General features: G+C 48.6%; 1 protein-coding gene across 3 annotated transcripts in view; it reads right to left on the bottom strand.

Annotated features, from left to right (window-relative positions):
- LOC146009400 (complement C1r-A subcomponent-like) overlaps positions 1-20173 on the bottom strand; it is a 61342-nt gene that overhangs the window by 40942 nt on the left and 227 nt on the right. Inside the window, exons 2-10 of one of the 3 annotated variants that reach the window (XM_083149722.1) lie at positions 18537-18753; positions 15037-15223; positions 14715-14858; positions 14422-14618; positions 13284-13431; positions 12970-13091; positions 10841-10919; positions 8239-8379; positions 6832-6906 (exon numbers count right to left, since the gene is read on the bottom strand). In XM_083149722.1, coding sequence (XP_083005848.1) covers positions 6832-6906; positions 8239-8379; positions 10841-10919; positions 12970-13091; positions 13284-13431; positions 14422-14618; positions 14715-14858; positions 15037-15223; positions 18537-18753 — 1310 coding nt within the window. Of the gene's footprint in view, positions 1-6831; positions 6907-8238; positions 8380-10840; positions 10920-12969; positions 13092-13283; positions 13432-14421; positions 14619-14714; positions 14859-15036; positions 15224-16933; positions 16997-17973; positions 18270-18536; positions 18754-20173 lie in introns of those variants that run through there. The other 2 variants (XM_083149724.1, XM_083149723.1) reach the window with 2 other exon arrangements.

Genomic DNA, 20173 nt, shown 5'->3' with positions numbered 1-20173 from the left:
GACAAAGATGGTAGTGCTCCCCCCCCCCCACACACACACACACACAACTGCACATACATAGCATAAGTGACCCCTAGATCTACAGACAGCACCTGCAACCCATAGATAGCATTGGTTACCCCCCACATACACTACAGATCGTATTGGTGGCTCCCAGATCCTACAGACAGCATATTTGACCCCATATAACACAGACAGCACCTTTGACCCCCAGATGCCACAGATAATATTGGTTTTGCACACCATAATGCCCCTTAGACGTACACACAAACAGTAATGCCTATTACACATTGCGCAACACACCGCAATGCCCATTACACGTTTTGCCACACACCGCGATTAACATTACATGTTTTGCCACACACCACGATACTCATTAAACACTTTGTCACACACCGTGATGCCCATTACATGTTTGGCTATACACCACAATGCCCATTACACGTTACACCACACACAGTGATGCCCATTACACGTTACACCGCACACCGTGATGCCCATTACATGTTATGCCAGGGCTTGCCAATTTTTTTTTTAAATGTAGGCGTCAGGATGAAATTGTAGGAGCCAGACAAATTTAAAATAGGGATAGTGCACACCGAAGGCGTGCGCCAAAAATTTACACCATAATATTACATATTTTACCCATGCCATAATGCCCATTACACATTATGCCACACACCGTAATGCCCACCACACATGCCACACAACATAATATCTATCACATATTACACCAAACACCGTAAATGCCCATTGCTCGTTATTCCAAACACCGTAATGCCCTTTACACATTATGCCACACACTGTAATGCCCATTATATATAATACTACGCACCGTAATGCCTGTTACATATAACTGCTGCTTACCTACATGCTCAATGCTATGGGTTTCATTGTTGATGCCAAGGGTTTCAATGTTGCATGCTGTATGCCAAGGGGGTGCATGCTCTATGCCAGGGGTTGTATTCTCTGCCAGGGGATACATGCCTCTCTGCCAGGGGGTACATGCTCTATGCCAGGGGGTTCATGCTCTCTGCCAGGGGGTTCATGCTCTCTGCCAGGGGGTTCATGCCTCTCTGCCCGGTGTGTACATGCTCTCTGCCAGGGGGTAAATGCTCTCTGCCCGGTGTGTACATGCCTCTCTGTCAGGGGGTACATGCTCTCTGCCAGGGGGTATATGCTCTCTGCCCGGTGTGTACATGCCTGTCTTCCAGGGGATACATGCCTGTCTTCACACTCACCATGCCGACGAAGGGCCTGCCGTTTAGCCCCGCCCCTTTTTCGGACAGCTCTGTGGAGCCTGCTGCAGTGCTGGGCTGTTTCATGGAAACTCTTGGGAGGCTGGTGAGGGGGTTGAGCAGAGATCAGCAGCTCCCTCTTTATCTGGCAGCCCTGCCAGAGGAACTGACTGCACTGAATTACAGTGAAGAAGAAACTAAAAGTAAACTAGCTTCCAGCAGCCCTGAGCTTCCGACAGAGAGGGCTGCTAGTACCTGTACTAGTTTACTTTCAGTTTCATCCCTGCACATGACACGGCTGCTGCAGTGGGAGCTGTGCTTAATGCTGGGTACACACCAGGACGACTAGGGCCCGATCCCCTCAATCTAGATCCAATTCCGACCAATTGGATGTAGATTGTAGGTAGATTAGGCCCTTTTTTTCCCTGTTCTGGTCCGATCCCGATCCGATGCGCGGCCCCGCAGCAGGTAGGATCTGAAGAACGACCATACAGCCGGGTGCGGGTCGCCATCGGATCGGACCCGCTCACGGTGCACATCGTGAGCGGGTCGTGCCCCCCCGCGTCACCGTGAGTGGGTCGGACGAGACACTGACGACCCGCTCGCGATGTGCATCGTGAGCGGGTCGTCGTGGTGTGTACCCTACATAAGTTGCCCCAATAGTTGTTGCACTGACTGGCTCCTTCTCTAATGTGACTGGCCGGGAGTCTCCCGAAAATCGGGACCCCCTCCCGGCCCCCCGGAAGGGTGGGCAACCCTCCCGGGTCTCAGAGGAGGGGGAGGAGCTAAAATGACACAATCACGTCATTTTAGCCCCGCCCCCTCCACGGAGAGCCGTGATTTCGGCAGTTTGCCATCATGGGGGCGGGGCTTAGTGACATCACACTTAAGCCCCGCCCCCTGAGCGGCTGCTGGAACTCTCCTGGAGTGGAGAATTATAAAGTCGGCAACCCTGGTATATTTGTAAACTACGTTTCTGCAATTAAGCATTTTTTTAAATATTATTATTTAGGTACATTTTAAATGGTCCTTAAAATCCTGGTATGACTGTTCCTCTTATCATCTGCCTACGTATCCTCCAATACAATCAATATAATTGTTGACATGGTGGGAGAGGACTCACCATAGCGTAACTTGGTGGGAGAGGACTCACCATCAGAGGCGTAGGGAGGGCGGAGCCACCGGAGCTCCTGCACCGGGCGCCGATTGGTTGACTGGCGCCGCCGGCCCGCCCCCCCTCCGCAAATGATCCCTGCAAGTGTGGTGTGAGTGACATCTGTCTGCATACTTACGGCCCGGGCAGCGTGCGCAGCGCCGGCGGCTGCCCTGCCCGGCGCCTGCCTCCTGCCCTGCTCGCCCGGTCCCTGCCGCCAAGCGTCACGGGCGGTGAGGCCGGGCGGCGGGCTGACACGTCGTCCTCCTGCCTCTGAATTGCTGCTGCTGCTGCTGCTCGGTCCGGCTTCCGGGCAGCGCAGGCAGCGTAGCAGCACTAACAGTGACACACTGTCCCAGTCCCAGCAGCAGCCAGAGTCACCTGTCTCTGACCCCCTCCCTGGCTACTGCAGCGTCACTCATCAGCCTTCCCAAGCGCTGGCTGTAGCCTGGAGGAGGAGAAGGTGTCTTGCTGGCTGCCGCCCGTGCCTTATCCCGTTTATCAAGGTGGATTTTATTTTCTTTTTCTACATAATGTTCTTAAAATAAACATAGTAATAAGCTTGTTTTTTTATTGGATTCGTGGAGCCCGAGGGGGGGTGGGGTGGGGGTTGAGTGAATCTCTGGCTTCTGCTGCTGCCCTGGCCTGCTGTGCTGTATATATCTTTATTTATGCTGTATATATCTATCTGTATTTATTTATCTTTATTTACAGCTGTCAGCATGTTATATAGCGCAGCAGATTCCGTTACAGTGTCTTATATAGCGCAGCAGCTTCCTTTAAAGTGTCTTATATAGCGCAGCAGCTTCTTATATAGTGCAGCAGATTCCGTTACAGCGTCTTATATAGCGCAGCAGATTCCGTTACAGCGTCTTATATAGCGCAGCAGATTCCATTACAGCGTCTTATATAGCGCAGCAGGTTCCGTTACAGTGTCTTATATAGCGCAGCAGATTCCGTTACAGCGTCTTATATAGCGCAGCAGATTTTGTTACAGCGTCTTATATAGCGCAGCAGATTCCGTTACAGTGTCTTATATAGCGCAGCAGATTCCGTTACAGCGTCTCATATATAGCGCAGCAGATTCCGTTACAGCGTCTTATATAGCGCAGCAGATTCCGTTACAGTGTCTTATATAGCGCAGCAGATTCCGTTACAATGTCTTATATAGCGCAGCAGATTCCGTTACAGTGTCTTATATAGCGCAGCAGATTCCGTTACAGCGTCTCATATATAGCGCAGCAGATTCCGTTACAGCGTCTTATATAGCGCAGCAGATTCCGTTACAGTGTCTTATATAGCGCAGCAGATTCTGTTACAGTGTCTTATATAGCGCAGCAGATTCCGTTACAGCGTCTTATATAGCGCAGCAGATTCCGTTACAGTGTCTTATATAGCGCAGCAGATTCCGTTACAGTGTCTTATATAGCGCAGCAGATTCTGTTACAGTGTCTTATATAGCGCAGCAGATTCCGTTACAGTGTCTTATATAGCGCAGCAGATTCTGTTACAGTGTCTTATATAGCGCAGCAGATTCCGTTACAGTGTCTTATATAGAGCAGCAGATTCCGTTACAGTGTCTTATATAGCGCAGCAGATTCCGTTACAGGTTCTTATATAGCGCAGCAGATTCCGTTACAGTGTCTTATATAGCGCAGCAGATTCCATTACACTGTCTTATATAGCGCAGCAGATTCCGTTACAGCTTCTTATATAGCACAGCAGATTCTGTTACAGTGTCTTATATAGCACAGCAGATTCCGTTACAGTGTCTTATATTGCGCAGCAGATTCTGTTACAGCGTCTTATATAGCGCGGCAGATTCCGTTACAGTGTCTTATATAGCGCAGCAGATTCCGTTACAGCGTCTTATATAGAGCAGCAGATTCCGTTACAGTGTCTTATATAGCGCAGCAGATTCCGTTACAGGTTCTTATATAGCGCAGCAGATTCCGTTACAGTGTCTTATATAGCGCAGCAGATTCCATTACACTGTCTTATATAGCGCAGCAGATTCCGTTACAGCTTCTTATATAGCACAGCAGATTCCGTTACAGTGTATTATATAGAGCAGCAGATTCCGTTACAGTGTCTTATATAGCGCAGCAGATTCCGTTACAGGTTCTTATATAGCGCAGCAGATTCCGTTACAGTGTCTTATATAGCGCAGCAGATTCCATTACACTGTCTTATATAGCGCAGCAGATTCCGTTACAGCTTCTTATATAGCACAGCAGATTCCGTTACAGTGTATTATATAGCGCAGCAGATTCCGTTACAGCGTCTTATAAAGTGTCTTATTTTTTACGATTTTTCTTTTCAAATGTAACATGCCAACACATGTTAGCCACGCCCCCAATTCATTACCGGGAGAAGGGGGGGCGCAAAATATGTCCTTGCTCCGGGCACCATGGCGCCAAGCTACACCGCTGCTCACCATAGCGTGACTTGGTGTGATGTGACCATCTGGATATCCTTAAAACTGTTCTATTGCATAGACCAGTGGTTCCCAAACTGTGCGCCGCGGCTCCCTGGGGTGCCGCAGCAATGTCACAGGGGTGCCGCTGAATATAACCAGGCTGCATATTTTGTACTCCCCCCCCCCCCGCCCTCCGCTCCATGGTGTGAGCCTGTCCATTAGCTTGGAATAGCTTGGAGTCTGCGTGCGATGGGGTGGAGGGGGGTTTCATCGGGCACAATGTTCTATGAATACGCACGCTCAGGTGACCGGAATCAGCAGGGGGAGGGAAGCTTGCGGGTGCGAGTGTGCGGCAGCAATATCCAACACGGTCCCGGCGGCTGTGAGTAATGAGCAGAATAGTGCTGTGCAGCCTGCGCTGGGTGGGTGGGTTTGTGTGTTTTATAATATAAGTGACTTATACAATGCTATAGGGAGGAAAGGATCAGGCTGGTAATGGGGGGTGGGGTGGGGGGGGTCTTGTGCATGGATGTATAGTGCATACAAAAAACTTTTTAGATTGATTCATTTTAGTACAAAAAAACTGATATTTATACAAAGCCTAAGTTTTTCAATCCTAGGATTCAGGTTTGAAAAGGCTGAATCCCGAGATTGGCATCCCCCACAAAAAAAAACGCCCATGCTTCCCCAACATGGTCAGTCCAGTGGGCATCGGAGCTGGGCAGGCAATGCAACCAGGGAGTGGAGCGGAGGTGCCGTACTGAGCAGGCAGATGGCAGTGGAGCGAGTGCGGTGGGCAGTGCTACCTGCACAGCGTGACCTCTGACATCACGTCACACTGCGCAGAGCTGCACGCTGGGTCGGGAACAGCCAGGCAGCTTCTCAGCGAGTGCCCAGATGCTGCCTGACATTAGACTGCACAGTCTAATCCTGAAATCCCAGTGATTTTGGGGCCAATCCCAGGATTGGTCTCCCTAGGATGCAGGTTCAGATAACCAGGGATGCAATGCATAGGGGTGTATTCATGTACTTTATTCAAAATGATTTGGGATGCTGTTAGCTTGCTAGTAGTTTCCACGCCGATGTTCAGATTCCGCCATCCTGAGATGGCTAATATGAATGCCATGGAGAAGCAGAAAGCAGAGCTTTCCACCCTTTGTGAATCAGAATCACCATACTAAAGTTTGGTGATACAATTTAGCCACAGATCTTCAGTGCCAAAGGAGAAATCGGGAACTAGATACTGTAAATTATCTTATTTTTTTTCTTGGATTGATGTAAATATATTTTTGCAAACAAGTTTTTTACAAATAAGTATTGTTTTGCTGATCTAATACTAATAGCGTTATTTTCACCCAACTACTTTAAAAAGGGGACAGTTTGGTTATTTATTTTGGCTTAAGGGTGCCTTGAAGTAATCATGGAGACTCAAAGGGTGCCTCGAACTGAAAAAGTTTGGGAACCACTGGCATAGACTATTCCCCAAGGAGGCTTCATGCGCTATCCTAAAATGGCCACCAAGATTACTGCAGGGCATGTGCAAGGGCCAGCTTCTATTTTCACTGTGTGGTGTGACATGGCATGAGACTGAAGTCTCCCACTTCGCTCCAGACAGACCTGCAATTACTTACAATACTCAATGATTCCAGTGTTCCCACATATACTCACTAGCTGGAGAGACATCCCGCTATGCTGAAGCTGATGTGTGTAACAGTGAGTACGGCTGTATCTGCTATCTATCAATAAACTAAAGCTGGGCTGTTCATTGTCATCCGCCCGCCCCCAAGCAGGCAGGGGCATGCCCAGCATTTCCATGGGCGTGTCCACCATTTTTGTTATAGATTTTTTTTTTTAGAGAATGCAGTTGATTGATTTGGATTTGGTCCTTAAATTAAGAAGCTGAAAGCTAATATTATCCTATTACAAGGAAGAGCTGAAAAGAGTGAAACAACCACCTATACATTATTATTATTATCATTATTGTTTTATTATTTGCCTACGTCCCCTACCAAGCAACGTACCTGGCAGACATTCTGGTATCTGTTGTCCCCCGTTCTCATCCTTCCACACTCGATCCTCTGAACAGGTGAATGTAGCTGGAAATCACATGAGCATTAGTACTGTACAGGTGACACTAGTATTTGTCAGTATATACCTTATGTCTCAATACGGTGACTATTCAGATGCACAGAGAAGTTCCCATGTTATCAGGGGATGCAGGCGTGTCGCCGTACTGGTTGCGTACACAGACGCTTAATTGCTCACTCTGTAGGCAATGCTCTGATGGCCTGCAGTGTGGTCAGATTATGGTGTATGGGGGTGGAACAATCATCCTGGGGCCCCCCACACATTGGGGGCCCCTGCACTGCCACAGGGATTGCTCAATTGCCTTCCCACAGCAGTACTGGGTCCCAGCATCCATCAGCTGTAGCAGGTAAACAGGGGTCAGTGTTGCATCTGCTCACCTGTTACAGTCCGCAGGCACTAGGACCCAGAGAAGCTGTTGCCAGAAGCAGCATAACCAGTAGAGTCCTGAGAAGTCCGCCTACCCACAATCATTGGCCGATCCAGGTGACTCTCATTGATCCCTCACTGCAGTGAGCGGGGGCACACCAGCTGCTGCATAAAGATCACCGAGTCCCAGGAAGCCTTACCCCCACCCGGCAGCCAGATGTCTAGAATCCCCCAGGCAATCCACCATGGCTTTTCTCCTCTGCATCAGATGGGGTATGGGTCGAATGGTCAACCACTAATGGTTGACAGGCAAAAGGTCGACACACTAAAATGGTTGACAAGTATTAGGTCAACATGGTCAAAATGTCGACACACGGAAAATGTCGGAATGGAACAGGTTGACATGAAAAGGGCCAACACAGATTTGTTTTCGGCGTCTATGTCAACTAATGTCAACATGGACACTGTGTAAGTGTACACACTATTATATTCCTCCTCGATGCCCCCTGGGATGGTAAAGTAAGCACTTTTTTTTTGGGGGGGGGGGGATGTGGAAAATCTTTGACCATGTTGACCTAATGAATGTCGATCATTTTTTTTGTGTGTGTCGACCATCAGTGGCGATCTAGACACTGTTGACCATTCAATCTCATCCCCGTCTAATGGAGGATGGGGCCCCCACATTCTAGTTGCCCCGGGGCCCCCACAAGTCTTATCCCATGATAATGGCCCACGATGCCTGATGAAATGCTGGAACCCAGGACCATATCTCTCCCTGCACTGAATGACACTGAATGATATTCGGGAGAATCCTGGCCATTCTGGAAGGCACAAGCTCTGCGCTGCTCATAGTCTCTCAATGTATAACGGTAACAAGCATATATATCCCAGGGAAAATCTACAAATCCAACTGCTCCGCGCTACCTACTCTCCAATCCTCGAGTGCTTGCTATAAGAGAGAGGAGGATACGTACCACTTCCTGTGCGAGTCACCATTTTGTAGAAGTGCCCAGTACAGTTGTAGGTAATGGCGGACAGGTATGTCAATTTGTGAGGCTTGGTCAGGAAAGTGTGATTACCATTACGGAGCGTCTGTGGACTCTCACAGCTCACAACTGCAGGAAAGAGTATATAACATTTATTATATGCAATTTTGTCACTGTCACGTCTAAAACCCATTTATATATAATATTCTTCAAAGGTCTGCTCAACTGCAATGGGTGCATACACCACCCCTCCAATGGCTCGGGTGCCGGACACGGTCCCGACAGTAGGTATCCCGACAGTCATTTACCCGACGTCGGGATCCCGACTGTCAAAACTTGGACAGACGGGTGCCCGATGGCCACTCGCTATTCTCCCTCATTGGGGTCCACGACCCCCATAGAGGGAGAATAGAATAGGTGGCGAGAATAGTAAGCCACCGTGCCCACAGCGTGGCGACCGCAATGAGCACGCAAGGGGCTTTGTTGCACTCACCATGCTGTCCAGGCAGTCGGGATCCCGACGTTGGGCTAATGACTGTCAGGATCCTGAATGTCGGTACCCTATACCACACCCAATGACTCCTACTGTGCGAGCGACATGACAGGCCTTAGGCGGGGAATGCTCTGCACTGGGAGAGGTCAGCATATACAGCAGGGAGAAGGTAGTATAGACAATGGGTGACATTGAGTGGGCCAAGCTCACTGCTAGCTTTATATCAAAAGTAGTTTGCATTTCCTCCACCATTTTCTTTACCAATGTCCAAAGTTTTGTTGGACCAAGAATCTTATTATATCCTAATTCATATCACCTATGGGGTAAACAGTGACTGAAGGAAGTTATTAACAATATATTCTGTATTATGTCAGTAGTCAATTCATAATGGTTAGTCTTGGTGGTCCTTTCATTGTGATTAGCTGTGGTGGTTAGATCATGGTGGTTAGAATTGGAGGATGCAGTGCAGAGAGGCACCAGGCTGTAGAGGCGCTCTCCCTGCTCTGCATCTCCGCTGATAGCCCCGGATGCTGCACCTGTCACACACTGCTCTGACAGGCAGCAGCGGCAGCATGAAGCTCCTTCAACCCCCTGTGACAGGTAGCACATCCAATCAGGGCATTAAAGGGGCAGAGCTACACAGACATCAGGGGGTGGAGCCACATGGGAGTAAGAAGGTTTAGGACAGGGGGATGATGAGCTGCCAGACAGATTTTGGTAAGTGTAGGGAAATGGGTGGGTGGGGGATAGTTACACACATGCTTATGTGGAACTACTACAGTGGGAATTATGTATATGCACTACTGTGGGCAGCTGTGGACATTGGGGGTAATTCAGACCTGATTGCTAGGCTGCGTTTTTCATAGCGTAGCGAGTAGTTTAACGCCTCCCCTGGCACCCGAATCACCCACTCTACGAGCGGATGTGTACACTTACACCACTTACACATCCGCTCCCAAGTGCCTGGACAGAGGAAAAGTAATTTGATGGTTACTCACCATTAAATGACTTTACCTCTGCACACAGCCGATGGGTAGACCAGGGCTTACTTTTTAGCTGCATGGTCTTCTCTTTCATCTGGACTGGGGGGCGGGTGCTAGTATTATGTGACATCATCCACCCGCCCCCAGCAGGCAGAGGAACACCTGCGTTCCCTGGGGCCAGCCCAGCATTTCTAAAGGCATGCCCACCATTTTTGCAGGCATGCCCATGACGGTGTCCACCCCGGTACGCCCGGGGTGTGTAAGCGGCGCTACTTCTGTGGGCATAATGTGTGTAAGAGTCGCTATGACTGTGGGCATGTTGTGTATAAACAGGAGCAATGGGGCCATTATGTGTGGCATATTGTGTAAGGGGAATTATGGTGTGTGGCATACTGTGTAAGGGGAATTACGGTTTGTGGCATAATGTGTAATGGGTATAATGGTGTTATTGGTGTTATTATGTGGCCACTGCTAAATTGTTGGCGCGCACTATTACAGTTTTGTATGTTTAGGGGGCAGCAATTTCAGGAGTACTACTGTGTAGCCCTGTACATTCCCACATTGCACTGGCCACACCAACACAGCACTGGTTACAGCTCCTCCCAACACTACTGTGTAGTGTTACATAAATTAATTACACTACTATATGAATCAAGGGCACTACTTGCGGTGTCATTTGAATAACATTGTGGCATTATTTGAAATGTGTAGCCATTGACCACCCCATAATGCCAGCCCAGTGTCTCCCTGCCTTCCCTCCCACATCTAACCCATTTACCTTATCACCCACTATCTCTCACCATGTCAACAAGTGTTTCTCCACCCCCCTGTGGCTCTTCCTCCCCAATTGCATCTATCTGTCACCCTCTACCTGGCGTCACTCACTGCTTCTCCTCGTCATCCTCTACGTCACCTAATACCTCCCCGTGTCACCTATTCCCTGGGGTCACCTACTTGCCCCCTATTGCATTGCCCCACCCACTTTTTCAACACATGTAAAATAACTTCTCTCTCACTTCCCCTGCCATGGTGCCCCCCTGTCATTTTCTTCTGGATCCGCCCCTGTATTTACATTAATATTCACTGTAGATTGCATGGCATGGAGGCGTCTTACTTTCACAGTGGGGCATCAGGCGGTGCCAGGTGCCATCCTTCCGGCAGAGCGAGGTAAAACTGCGCAACTCTTTGTCGTTCTGTGGGAGAAAGTTATTATTACTGGAGAAGCGTCTGCAGTGCTTTATTGTGTAACTATCTGGGTATTTACTGTTCTTGCACATACTGTAGTTAATCATATATATATATATATATATATATATATATATATATATATATATATATGAGGAGAGGGGGGGGGGGATGTAGGGCGCCACTTATGTCCTGAACAACTTAGTTCTCTTATGTATAGAAAAACAGGTATACCTTTAGAAAAAAGGGTGTCAGCTGACCTCTAAGGAAAAACACCTTGGTAAGGGGTGTGGCATAAAAAAATACAATGGATTGGATAGAGGTCTAAGCGACTACAAATACCTGTATAAGAAACGTGTTTCTTTTTTAAACATATAAGAATTTATTTTATACATATAAAAAATGCACAATAGCATTGAATATAAGAACAAACAGTATAATTGCATCATTTCACTGTTGTTTTTCTATGTTAATTTCTTGTACTGTTTGTTCTTATATTCAATGCTATTGTGCATTTTTTATATGTATAAAATAAATTCTTATATGTTTAAAAAAGAAACACGTTTCTTATACAGGTATTTGTAGTCGCTTAGACCTCTATCCAATCCATTGTATATATATATATATATGTCTAGTGTCCGTTTGTGTGTCTCCAAAACACTGCCATCTGTTGGCAGGGAGTGAAACTACATCTCTTTCTCTCTCACACATGCACAAACACAGAGGCAATCACAAGGTAACAGACTAGCTTTCAAAGCATTTGCTTCGGGCAGGCTTACTAGAATTAAATGTGCATTGAACATGCAGTGAGACAGTTGAAGGAGATCTTCAGGCAAATAAAAAGTGAAGCGTTCTATGTCTGTGTCTAACACCTGGATCACTGTGGTTAACAATGTATAGAGACCACCCTAGCCACCAGGTCAGTCACCATGACTGGTCCTCAAATCCCTGAGCTTCCAGTAATATTGTGTAATATACTGATTTATAAGTAGAAGTGTCTATACTGGCCTGGTCTTCATATTTGTTCATATGCTGGTGAGAGTTTGCATCTTATCCAGATTTGATCCTGAGTTCATATTTGGCTTTCCGAGACCTCCTTCATTTTGTGTCTGTTCCTATATAGATTTTCAAGAGTATGCCTATTATAATCTCTGGAGGTCCATGAGGTAATATCTGGCCTTCTGAGACCTCCTTGACTTTGTGTCGGATCTTTCTGTATCAAGACCTCCAAGAGATTACAGGTGGTCCTCTGAAAACCTTCATGAGTTTGCATATTATAGTATCTAGAGCTCCATGAGGTCCTATCTGGCATTTATAGACCTCCTTGAGTTTCTCTTTTGATCCTACTGTATCAAGACCAACAAGAGCTTATAGCTGGTCCTCCGAAGACCTCCATGAGTTTATTTATGGTCCTGTCCATGCTTCCTAAACCTCCATTGGTTTGTATCTAGATATATAAAGACCTCCTTATATTGACTTCTGTTGGTTTGAATCTAGTCATGCTGAGCTAGAAGGGTTGAAGATCCTACAATGGCCTTACTGTGACTTAATTTGGTCTCTATATAGCCCGTTACGAACAAGGAGGTACAGATGTACTAAAGTCCCTGGGGCTGAATGAGCATCTTTGTAACATAATTACTGTATAACAAACAAGGTAGCGGGCCAAGACTATCGGCCACGAGGGAGCCCACCCTTATGGAGCTACAGTAAGCTCTGCATACTGCACACAGGTAAAGTGGAAGCAAAGGCACACAATAAATAGCAATGGCGCTTCACATATTAATCCGCAGCACTGTACTGTGGTTTTCATCATTGGAGCAGTCGCCACCCAGCTGCGAAGCAGTGTAATTACATGCTTTTGCCATAGAAGTGCGCCATAACGGGACATTTCTCATGGACCAACAACAAAGCCAGGATGGCGGGCCAACAGGATAGGCGAGCGTGGCTATATCTGTATATGAGTCCAATTGGTCACAGTGGTTTTGTGTAAGCTCCTAGAGGCAGTGTTAGTAAATGAGCCCTCCTGTTGGTTTATATGTCATGTCTGGGCACACTTACCTCCATCAGTCTGTAACCTGTCCGGCAGGACACTACAATATAATCCCGCATTCTGTATTCATTCAGCTTTGGGCTAATAATGGAGAATTCATCCAGGGCGACAGGGTCTGGGCACTTTACAGCTGGTAAGCAGGAATGAGATGAGCAAAGTTACAAGGATCCAGCAACCCAACCCTATACGCAGGTCTTTCCTAATTATACATTATGTACACTCAGAGAGGGAACCGGACATACTGCCAGACACGGCCCATTACAGTGATGGACGGTGATGTAGCTACATCTGACCTTCACCCACATGTGATAGAACTCCTCACCTTCTGATGTGAAGTAAAGCTTCCACCCCTTGCTGTCTCCGGAGTCGTCAGATTGGAATACTATGTCCACCTCGTTACTCTGTGTGCTGACGTTCCCTGGTGAGTGGCGGCCGCAGTAACTGTTTATCAGTGAGCCACCTGCAAACACCTGGCAGCGCACATGAAAGAATAATATGACAACAATTTGTTATGTAACCTGCATTAAATTACAGAATCTTGTGACCTCTGAACTGCCAGAGGACATCTAATGTTTATATCAGGTGCAGTAGAGAGCACTTATGCACTCTTCTGTATTCATCCTCAACTCCTTTGACCACGTCCTCCTCCCTCATATCCTTCACCTCTCGCTCACCCAACCACTCCTTTTCTATCTCCTCGGGTACCTCCGCCACCTCCCTTGTTCCATCAGTATCACCCTAGGTTCTTGGTCCCCATCGCTTCTCCCTCTACACCTCTTCCCTCTGTTAGGTTACCCGCTCTTACAGCCTCCAATATCACCTTTTACACTTTCAATACAAAAATGGACCACTCCTGCCCTGGCCAATCGCTCTCTGTCCCCTCCACTTGTCACCCTCTGCCTCTTTACCATGAACTTATGAACATCCTGAGTCATTGCTTAATCTAATCATCTCTAAAATTGATGATCGCATCACCCACACACACCCTTCCTCCTCCTTATTTTCAATGCCTCCTTCTCCTTTGTCCTAAGAACCACCTCCTGTTTGTCATACTGGATTCCGTCATTCAGTTCATCTCCAAATACTTTCACTACCACCTCCATATAATTTCCAGAACGAGGCCATTTCTCACCGTGAAAGCCTCTAAAATGATCACCCACACCCTTATCTCCTTATCACCAGCCTACCCACTTACCACCTAGCCTCACCTTCACTCTATCCTTAACAACACTGCCCTCCTCATTCTCCAGCCTCTGCACCTACTAATATCCCTTTCAGATAGAGAAAAGGACACAACCAGGGTGAAAGTCTGGGAATTGCTACATGGGTTGACTCTTTCACACAGAAGGACCCGAAATGACCTGGCAAATTACCGGGTCCAATGGCACTTATCTCTCCTCCATGGGCACAGACCACTGAAATCTATTTTTCCATGAAGCAGGGATTGACCAGAACATCACCTTCAGTGTATCATAAGGACATAAAGCCCGGGGATGGTCATCAATCTCAAAGGTCTTGTGGAAGTTGAGGGAGACGAGGAGACCTTTCTCTAGGCGGATCTTGTAAGTGCAGTTGAGGTCAGCTGGGTAAGGCTGGGGGTATCCTGGGCTGGAGATGAATCCGGTCTCCTCTGTAAACAACTCATTGCTACATTCCACTGAAAATAGGAGCGATAAGTCAACACCAGCACTGCCAATAATTGTCCATCATTCTAATGCTACAAGAGGACGTGTGAGAAGAATCTAGAACTTACCTTTGCAGGACCTCTGGTCACTCTGCAGCTTATATCCTGGGAGACACGAGCAGAAATAACCTCCAACATAGTTATGGCAGATGTGCTGGCACGGCGGGGTCCAAGTGATGCTGTTATCATTCTGGATGGCACATTCATCATTGTCTGAGGAGGAGATGAGAGGGAATGGAAGAAGAGTAGAAGAGGGCATAGACGGTGGGTGTCTTCACTCTGTGTTCTTCAGCAAGGTTATTAAATCAATGGTCTTCCTTTTGTTCCCTTTTCATTATCTTTCCAGGTGCTTTTTTACATGTGGAATGACCTACCGGTGGTCTGCACTTACCCAATGCCTGGTAGTAAGCCTGGAAGCCTGGGTACAGGATGGTGGTGCCATTCTCCTCATTAGAGAAATCTGACTGAAATTCAATCTTCATTCGGTTTCCTTGAGAGACAAAGAGGCGATGACCCGGGTGGGACTTGGACTTCACAGGACCGCAGAATCGGCCCATTTTCCTCTTGTCAGCCGACACCTGGTATGCAGTATGAAAGCAGAGGAAGTAGACCAATGGAATGAGAGGGAGGGACAGAGACAACAAAGGAGAAACATCAGGGGAAATTAGTGCAGTTTTGTGCTATAGAATAATGGGGCAGATGTATTAAGCCTTAACAAGAGATAAATCCTAGGGTGATAAAAAGAGATAAACATCCAGCCAATCAGCTCCTTACTGACTTTTTTCAAACACAGCCTGTAACATGGCACATAGCAGGTGATTGGCTGGACGTTTATCTCTCCTTATCACCCTAGGATTTATCTCTTGTTAAAGCTTAATACATCTGCCCCATTATTTGTAAAAATTAGGACAAATTAGGAAAATGTAATTTACTCCATACACAAGTTTTATAATAGAATTATTGAGCTTAACAGTAGATGAGTTTTCGACTAGGCAAATACTTGGCCTACTAAATTGCTGATGGCTCCAGGTTCGGTATCTATGGCACAGATGTACATGGCCCTCAGCAGAGCGTCCCTGACATAGCGCACTACACATGGTCAGTAACGTCACATAGTCATAGCTACATCCGCCTGATGGCTCCAGGTCAGGCATCTATGGTACAGATGTACATAGCCCTCAGGAGAGCTTCCCTGACATAGAGCACTACACATGGTCAGTAACATCACATAGTCATAGCAACATCCCTGTGATGGCTCCAGGATCGGTATCTATGGGACAGATGTACATGGCCCTCAGGAGAGCGTCCCTGACATAGGCCCTTATTCTGATCTAAGCGGTAACGGCCGCATGCGGCCGTTCCGCCGATGTTTTCGCTCTGCGCATGTGCAGAGGGCACTCTGCGCATGTGCAGGCGAAATCGCCGCACAATTTTTTTTAACGCCGCAAAGGGGGTGGATAGGGGCGTGAGGGGCTACTTAGCCTCATTTCCCTATGCATACGCCCCGCGTTTCATGGGCGTTCCCATGCAAACGCGGGGCGTACGCATGGTAATGAGGCTGTGACGCATGTGTTGGGGGCGGGCATCTGATATCGCCGGATGTCAGCTGCCCGCCCCCATACAAGATTTCACTCGGACAAGTGTCCGTGTGGTCTTGTGTTGCGGGACCTGGTGGAGCGTGCGGCCCTGCATTCGATGTTCGGCGACCATCGAATGCAGGGGCTGCTCCCACCATGGAGGAGGCGTATCCCCGTCCAATTTCATGCGGATCGCCACATATCCGCGTACGGACGGCAGGTGGCGATCCGTATGGAAGGCGGGGATTCGCCTGCACGGTCGTGGCCGCATATTCTGATCGGGCCGCACCGATCAGAATAAGGGCCATAGTGCGCTACACATGGTCAGTGCCGCCACATAGTCATAGCTACATCCGCCTGATGGCTCCAGGTCAGGTATCTATGGCACAGATGTACATAGCCCTCAAGAGAGCATCCCTGACATAGAGCACTACACATGGTCAGTACCGTCACATAGTCATAGTAGCTATGACTATGTGACGGTACTGACCATGTGTAGTGCTCCATCTGATGGCACCAGGTCAGGTATCTATGATACAGATGTACATGGCCCTCACGAGAATGTCCCTTATATAGCGCACTACACATGGTCAGTACCGTCACATAGTCATAGCTATATCCATCTGTTGGCTCCATGTCAGGTATCTATTACACAGATGTACATGGCCCTCAAGAGAGTGTCCCTGACCTAGCACTACACATGGTCAGTACCGTCACATAGTCATAGCTACATCCGCCTGATGGTTCCAGGTCAGGCATCTATGGTACAGATGTACATGGCCCTCAGGAGAGCGTCCCTGACATAGCGCACTACACATGGTCAGTACCATCACATAGTCATAGCTACATCCTTCTGATGGCTCTAGGTCAGGGATCTATGGCACAGATGTACATGGCCCTCAGGAGAGTGTTCCTGACATAGTGCACTACACATGGTCAGTACCGTCACATAGTCATAGCTACATCCTTCTGATGGCACCAGGTCAGGTATCTATGGCACAGATGTACATGGCCCTCAGGAGAGCGTTCCTGACATAGCGCACAACGCATGGTCAGTACCGTCGCATAGTCATAGCTACATCTCCCTGATGGCTCCAGGTTTGGTATCTATGGCACAGATGTACATGGCCATCAGGAGAGTGTCCCTGACATAGCACTACACATGGTCAGTAATGTCACATAGTTATAGCTACATCCGTCTGATGGCTCCAGGTCAGGTATCTCTTGCACAGATGTACATGTGCCTTAGGAGAGTGTCCCTGGTATAGCGCACTGCACATGGTCAGTACTGTCACAGTCATAGCTACATCCATCTGATGGCTCCAGGTCAGGTATCTATGGCACAGATGTACATGGCCCTCAGGAGAGCGTCCCTGGCATAGCGCACTACACATGGTCAGTACCGTCACATAGTCGTAGCTACATCTGTCTGAAGGCACCAGGTCAGGTATCTATGGCACAGATGTACATGGCCCGCAGCAGATGGTCCCTGACATAGCGCACTACACATGGTCAGTATCATCACATAGTCATAGCTACATCCTTCTGATGGCTCCAGGTCAGGTATCTATGGCACAGATGTACATGGCTGTCAGGAGAGCGTCCCTGACATAGTGCGCTACACATGGTCAGTACCGTCACATAGTCATAGCTACATCCGTCTGATGGCACAAAGTCAGGTATCTATGGCACAGATGTACATGGCCCTCAGGAGAGCGTCCCTGACATAGCGCACTACACATGGTCAGTACCGTCACATAGTCATAGCTACATCCTTCTGATGGCTCCAGGTCAGGTATCTATGGCACAGATGTACATGGCCCTCAGGAGAGCGTCCCTGACATAGTGCGCTACACATGGTCAGTACCGTCACATAGTCATAGCTGCATCCTTCTGATGGCTCCAGGTCAGGTATCTATGGCACAGATGTACATGGCTCTCAGGAGAGCGTCCCTGACATAGCGCACTACACATGGTCAGTACCGTCACATAGTCATAGCTACATCCGTCTGATGGCACAAAGTCAGGTATCTATGGCACAGATGTACATGGCTCTCAGGAGAGCGTCCCTGACATAGTGCACTACACATAGTCATAGCTACATCCGTCTGATGGCACAAAGTCAGGTATCTATGGCACAGATGTACATGGCTCTCAGGAGAGCGTCCCTGGCATAGTGCGCTACACATGGTCAGTACCGTCACATAGTCATAGCTACATCTGTCTGATGGCTCCAGGTCAGATATCTATGGCACAGATGTACATGGCCCTCAGGAGAGCGTCCCTGACATAGTGCGCTACACATGGTCAGTACCATCACATAGTCATAGCTACATCCTTCTGATGGCTCCAGGTCAAACACCAGAAATTTCAGAGACACGTGGTATCCTTCAGGGACAGCAATGTTCCAGGTGCTGTGGTTGTTATTTGGGTACGTTTTGGGGAAATTGGGGGAAGTGATGATTCCATATTGTGGTCTTTTCTGTGTAGAACACGTCACAGTTCTAAAAAGCAGAAGAACCCAAAATAACCTGGAGAGTAAAGCAATAAAAATTGAACATTAACCACAGAATGGGAATTGCAGATTGCAGCCCCGGCTTTCTATATAAACACTTTGCTCTTCTCTGTGGATACAGTCAGTGGTGCCAAGAGGGCAGAGCTCTGCATCCTGTGTATCCCATCTGAGCATTGCACCTCAACACTATTAGCCAGGTATTGTACCCCACCAGCTGGAGCATTGCGTCTCGTCAATACCATCTACTGCAGCAGAATATTGCATTCTTTCATCTCTGCAGATCTCAGTACAGTACATCACTGCATCTCCTCCATCCTTGCAAAGCGCTGCATATCACCCATCCTGGCACAGCGCTGCATCTCCCCCATCGTTGCAGAGTGCTGAATCTCCCTCATTCTGGCAGAGCACTGCATCTCACCCATCCTGGCACAGCGCTGCATCTCACCCATCCTGGCAGAACGCTGAATCTCCCTCATTCTGGCAGAGCGCTGCATCTCCCCCATCCTGGCACAGCGGTGCATCTCACCCATCCAGGCAGAGCGCTGCATCTCACCCATCCAGGCAGAGCGCTGCATCTCCCCCATCCTGGCACAGCGGTGCATCTCACCCATCCAGGCAGAGCGCTGCATCTCACCCATCCAGGCAGAGCGCTGCATCTCCCCCATCCTGGCACAGCGGTGCATCTCACCCATCCAGGCAGAACGCTGCATCTCACCCATCCAGGCAGAGCGCTGCATCTCACCCATCCTGGCACAGCGCTGCATCTCACCCATCCTGGCACAGCGCTGCATCTCACCCATCCGGGCAGAGCGCTGCATCTCACCCATCCTGGTAGAGTGCTGCCTCTCACCCATCCTGGCAGAGCGCTGCATCTCACCCATTCGAGCAAAGCACTGCATCTCCCTCATTCTGGAAGAGCGCTGCATCTCCCCCATCCTTGCACAGCGCTGCATCTCACCCATCCTGGCACAGCGCTGCATCTCCCTCATTCTGGAAGAGCGCTGCATCTCCCCCATCCTTGCACAGCGCTGCATCTCTGACATCTGGGCAGAGTGCCGCATCTCACCCATCCTGGCAGAGCGCTGCCTCTCACCCATCCTGGCAAAGCGCTGCATCTCCCCCATCCTTGCAGAGCGCTGCATCTCAACCATCCGGGCAGAGCGCTGCATCTCACCCATCCTGGCAAAGCGCTGCATCTCCCCCATCCTGGCACAGCGCTGCATCTCCCCTTTCCTTACAGAGCTCTACATCTCCCACATCCGGGCAGAGCGCTGCATCTCCCCCATCCTTGCAGAGCGCTGCATCTCACCCATCTGGGCAGAGCGCTGCATCTCACCCATCCTGGCAGAACGCTGCATCTCCCACATCCTTGCAGAGCGCTGCATCTCCCACATCCGGGCAGAGCGCTGCATCTCACCCATCCTGGCAGAACGCTG

This window comes from Crinia signifera, chromosome 6 (assembly GCF_055691185.1).
Source record: "Crinia signifera chromosome 6, ASM5569118v1, whole genome shotgun sequence".
Classification (NCBI taxonomy): Eukaryota; Metazoa; Chordata; class Amphibia; order Anura; family Myobatrachidae; genus Crinia; species Crinia signifera.
The sequence above is the reverse complement of the archived record's forward strand: the minus strand, read 5'-3'. Positions and strand labels throughout refer to the sequence as shown.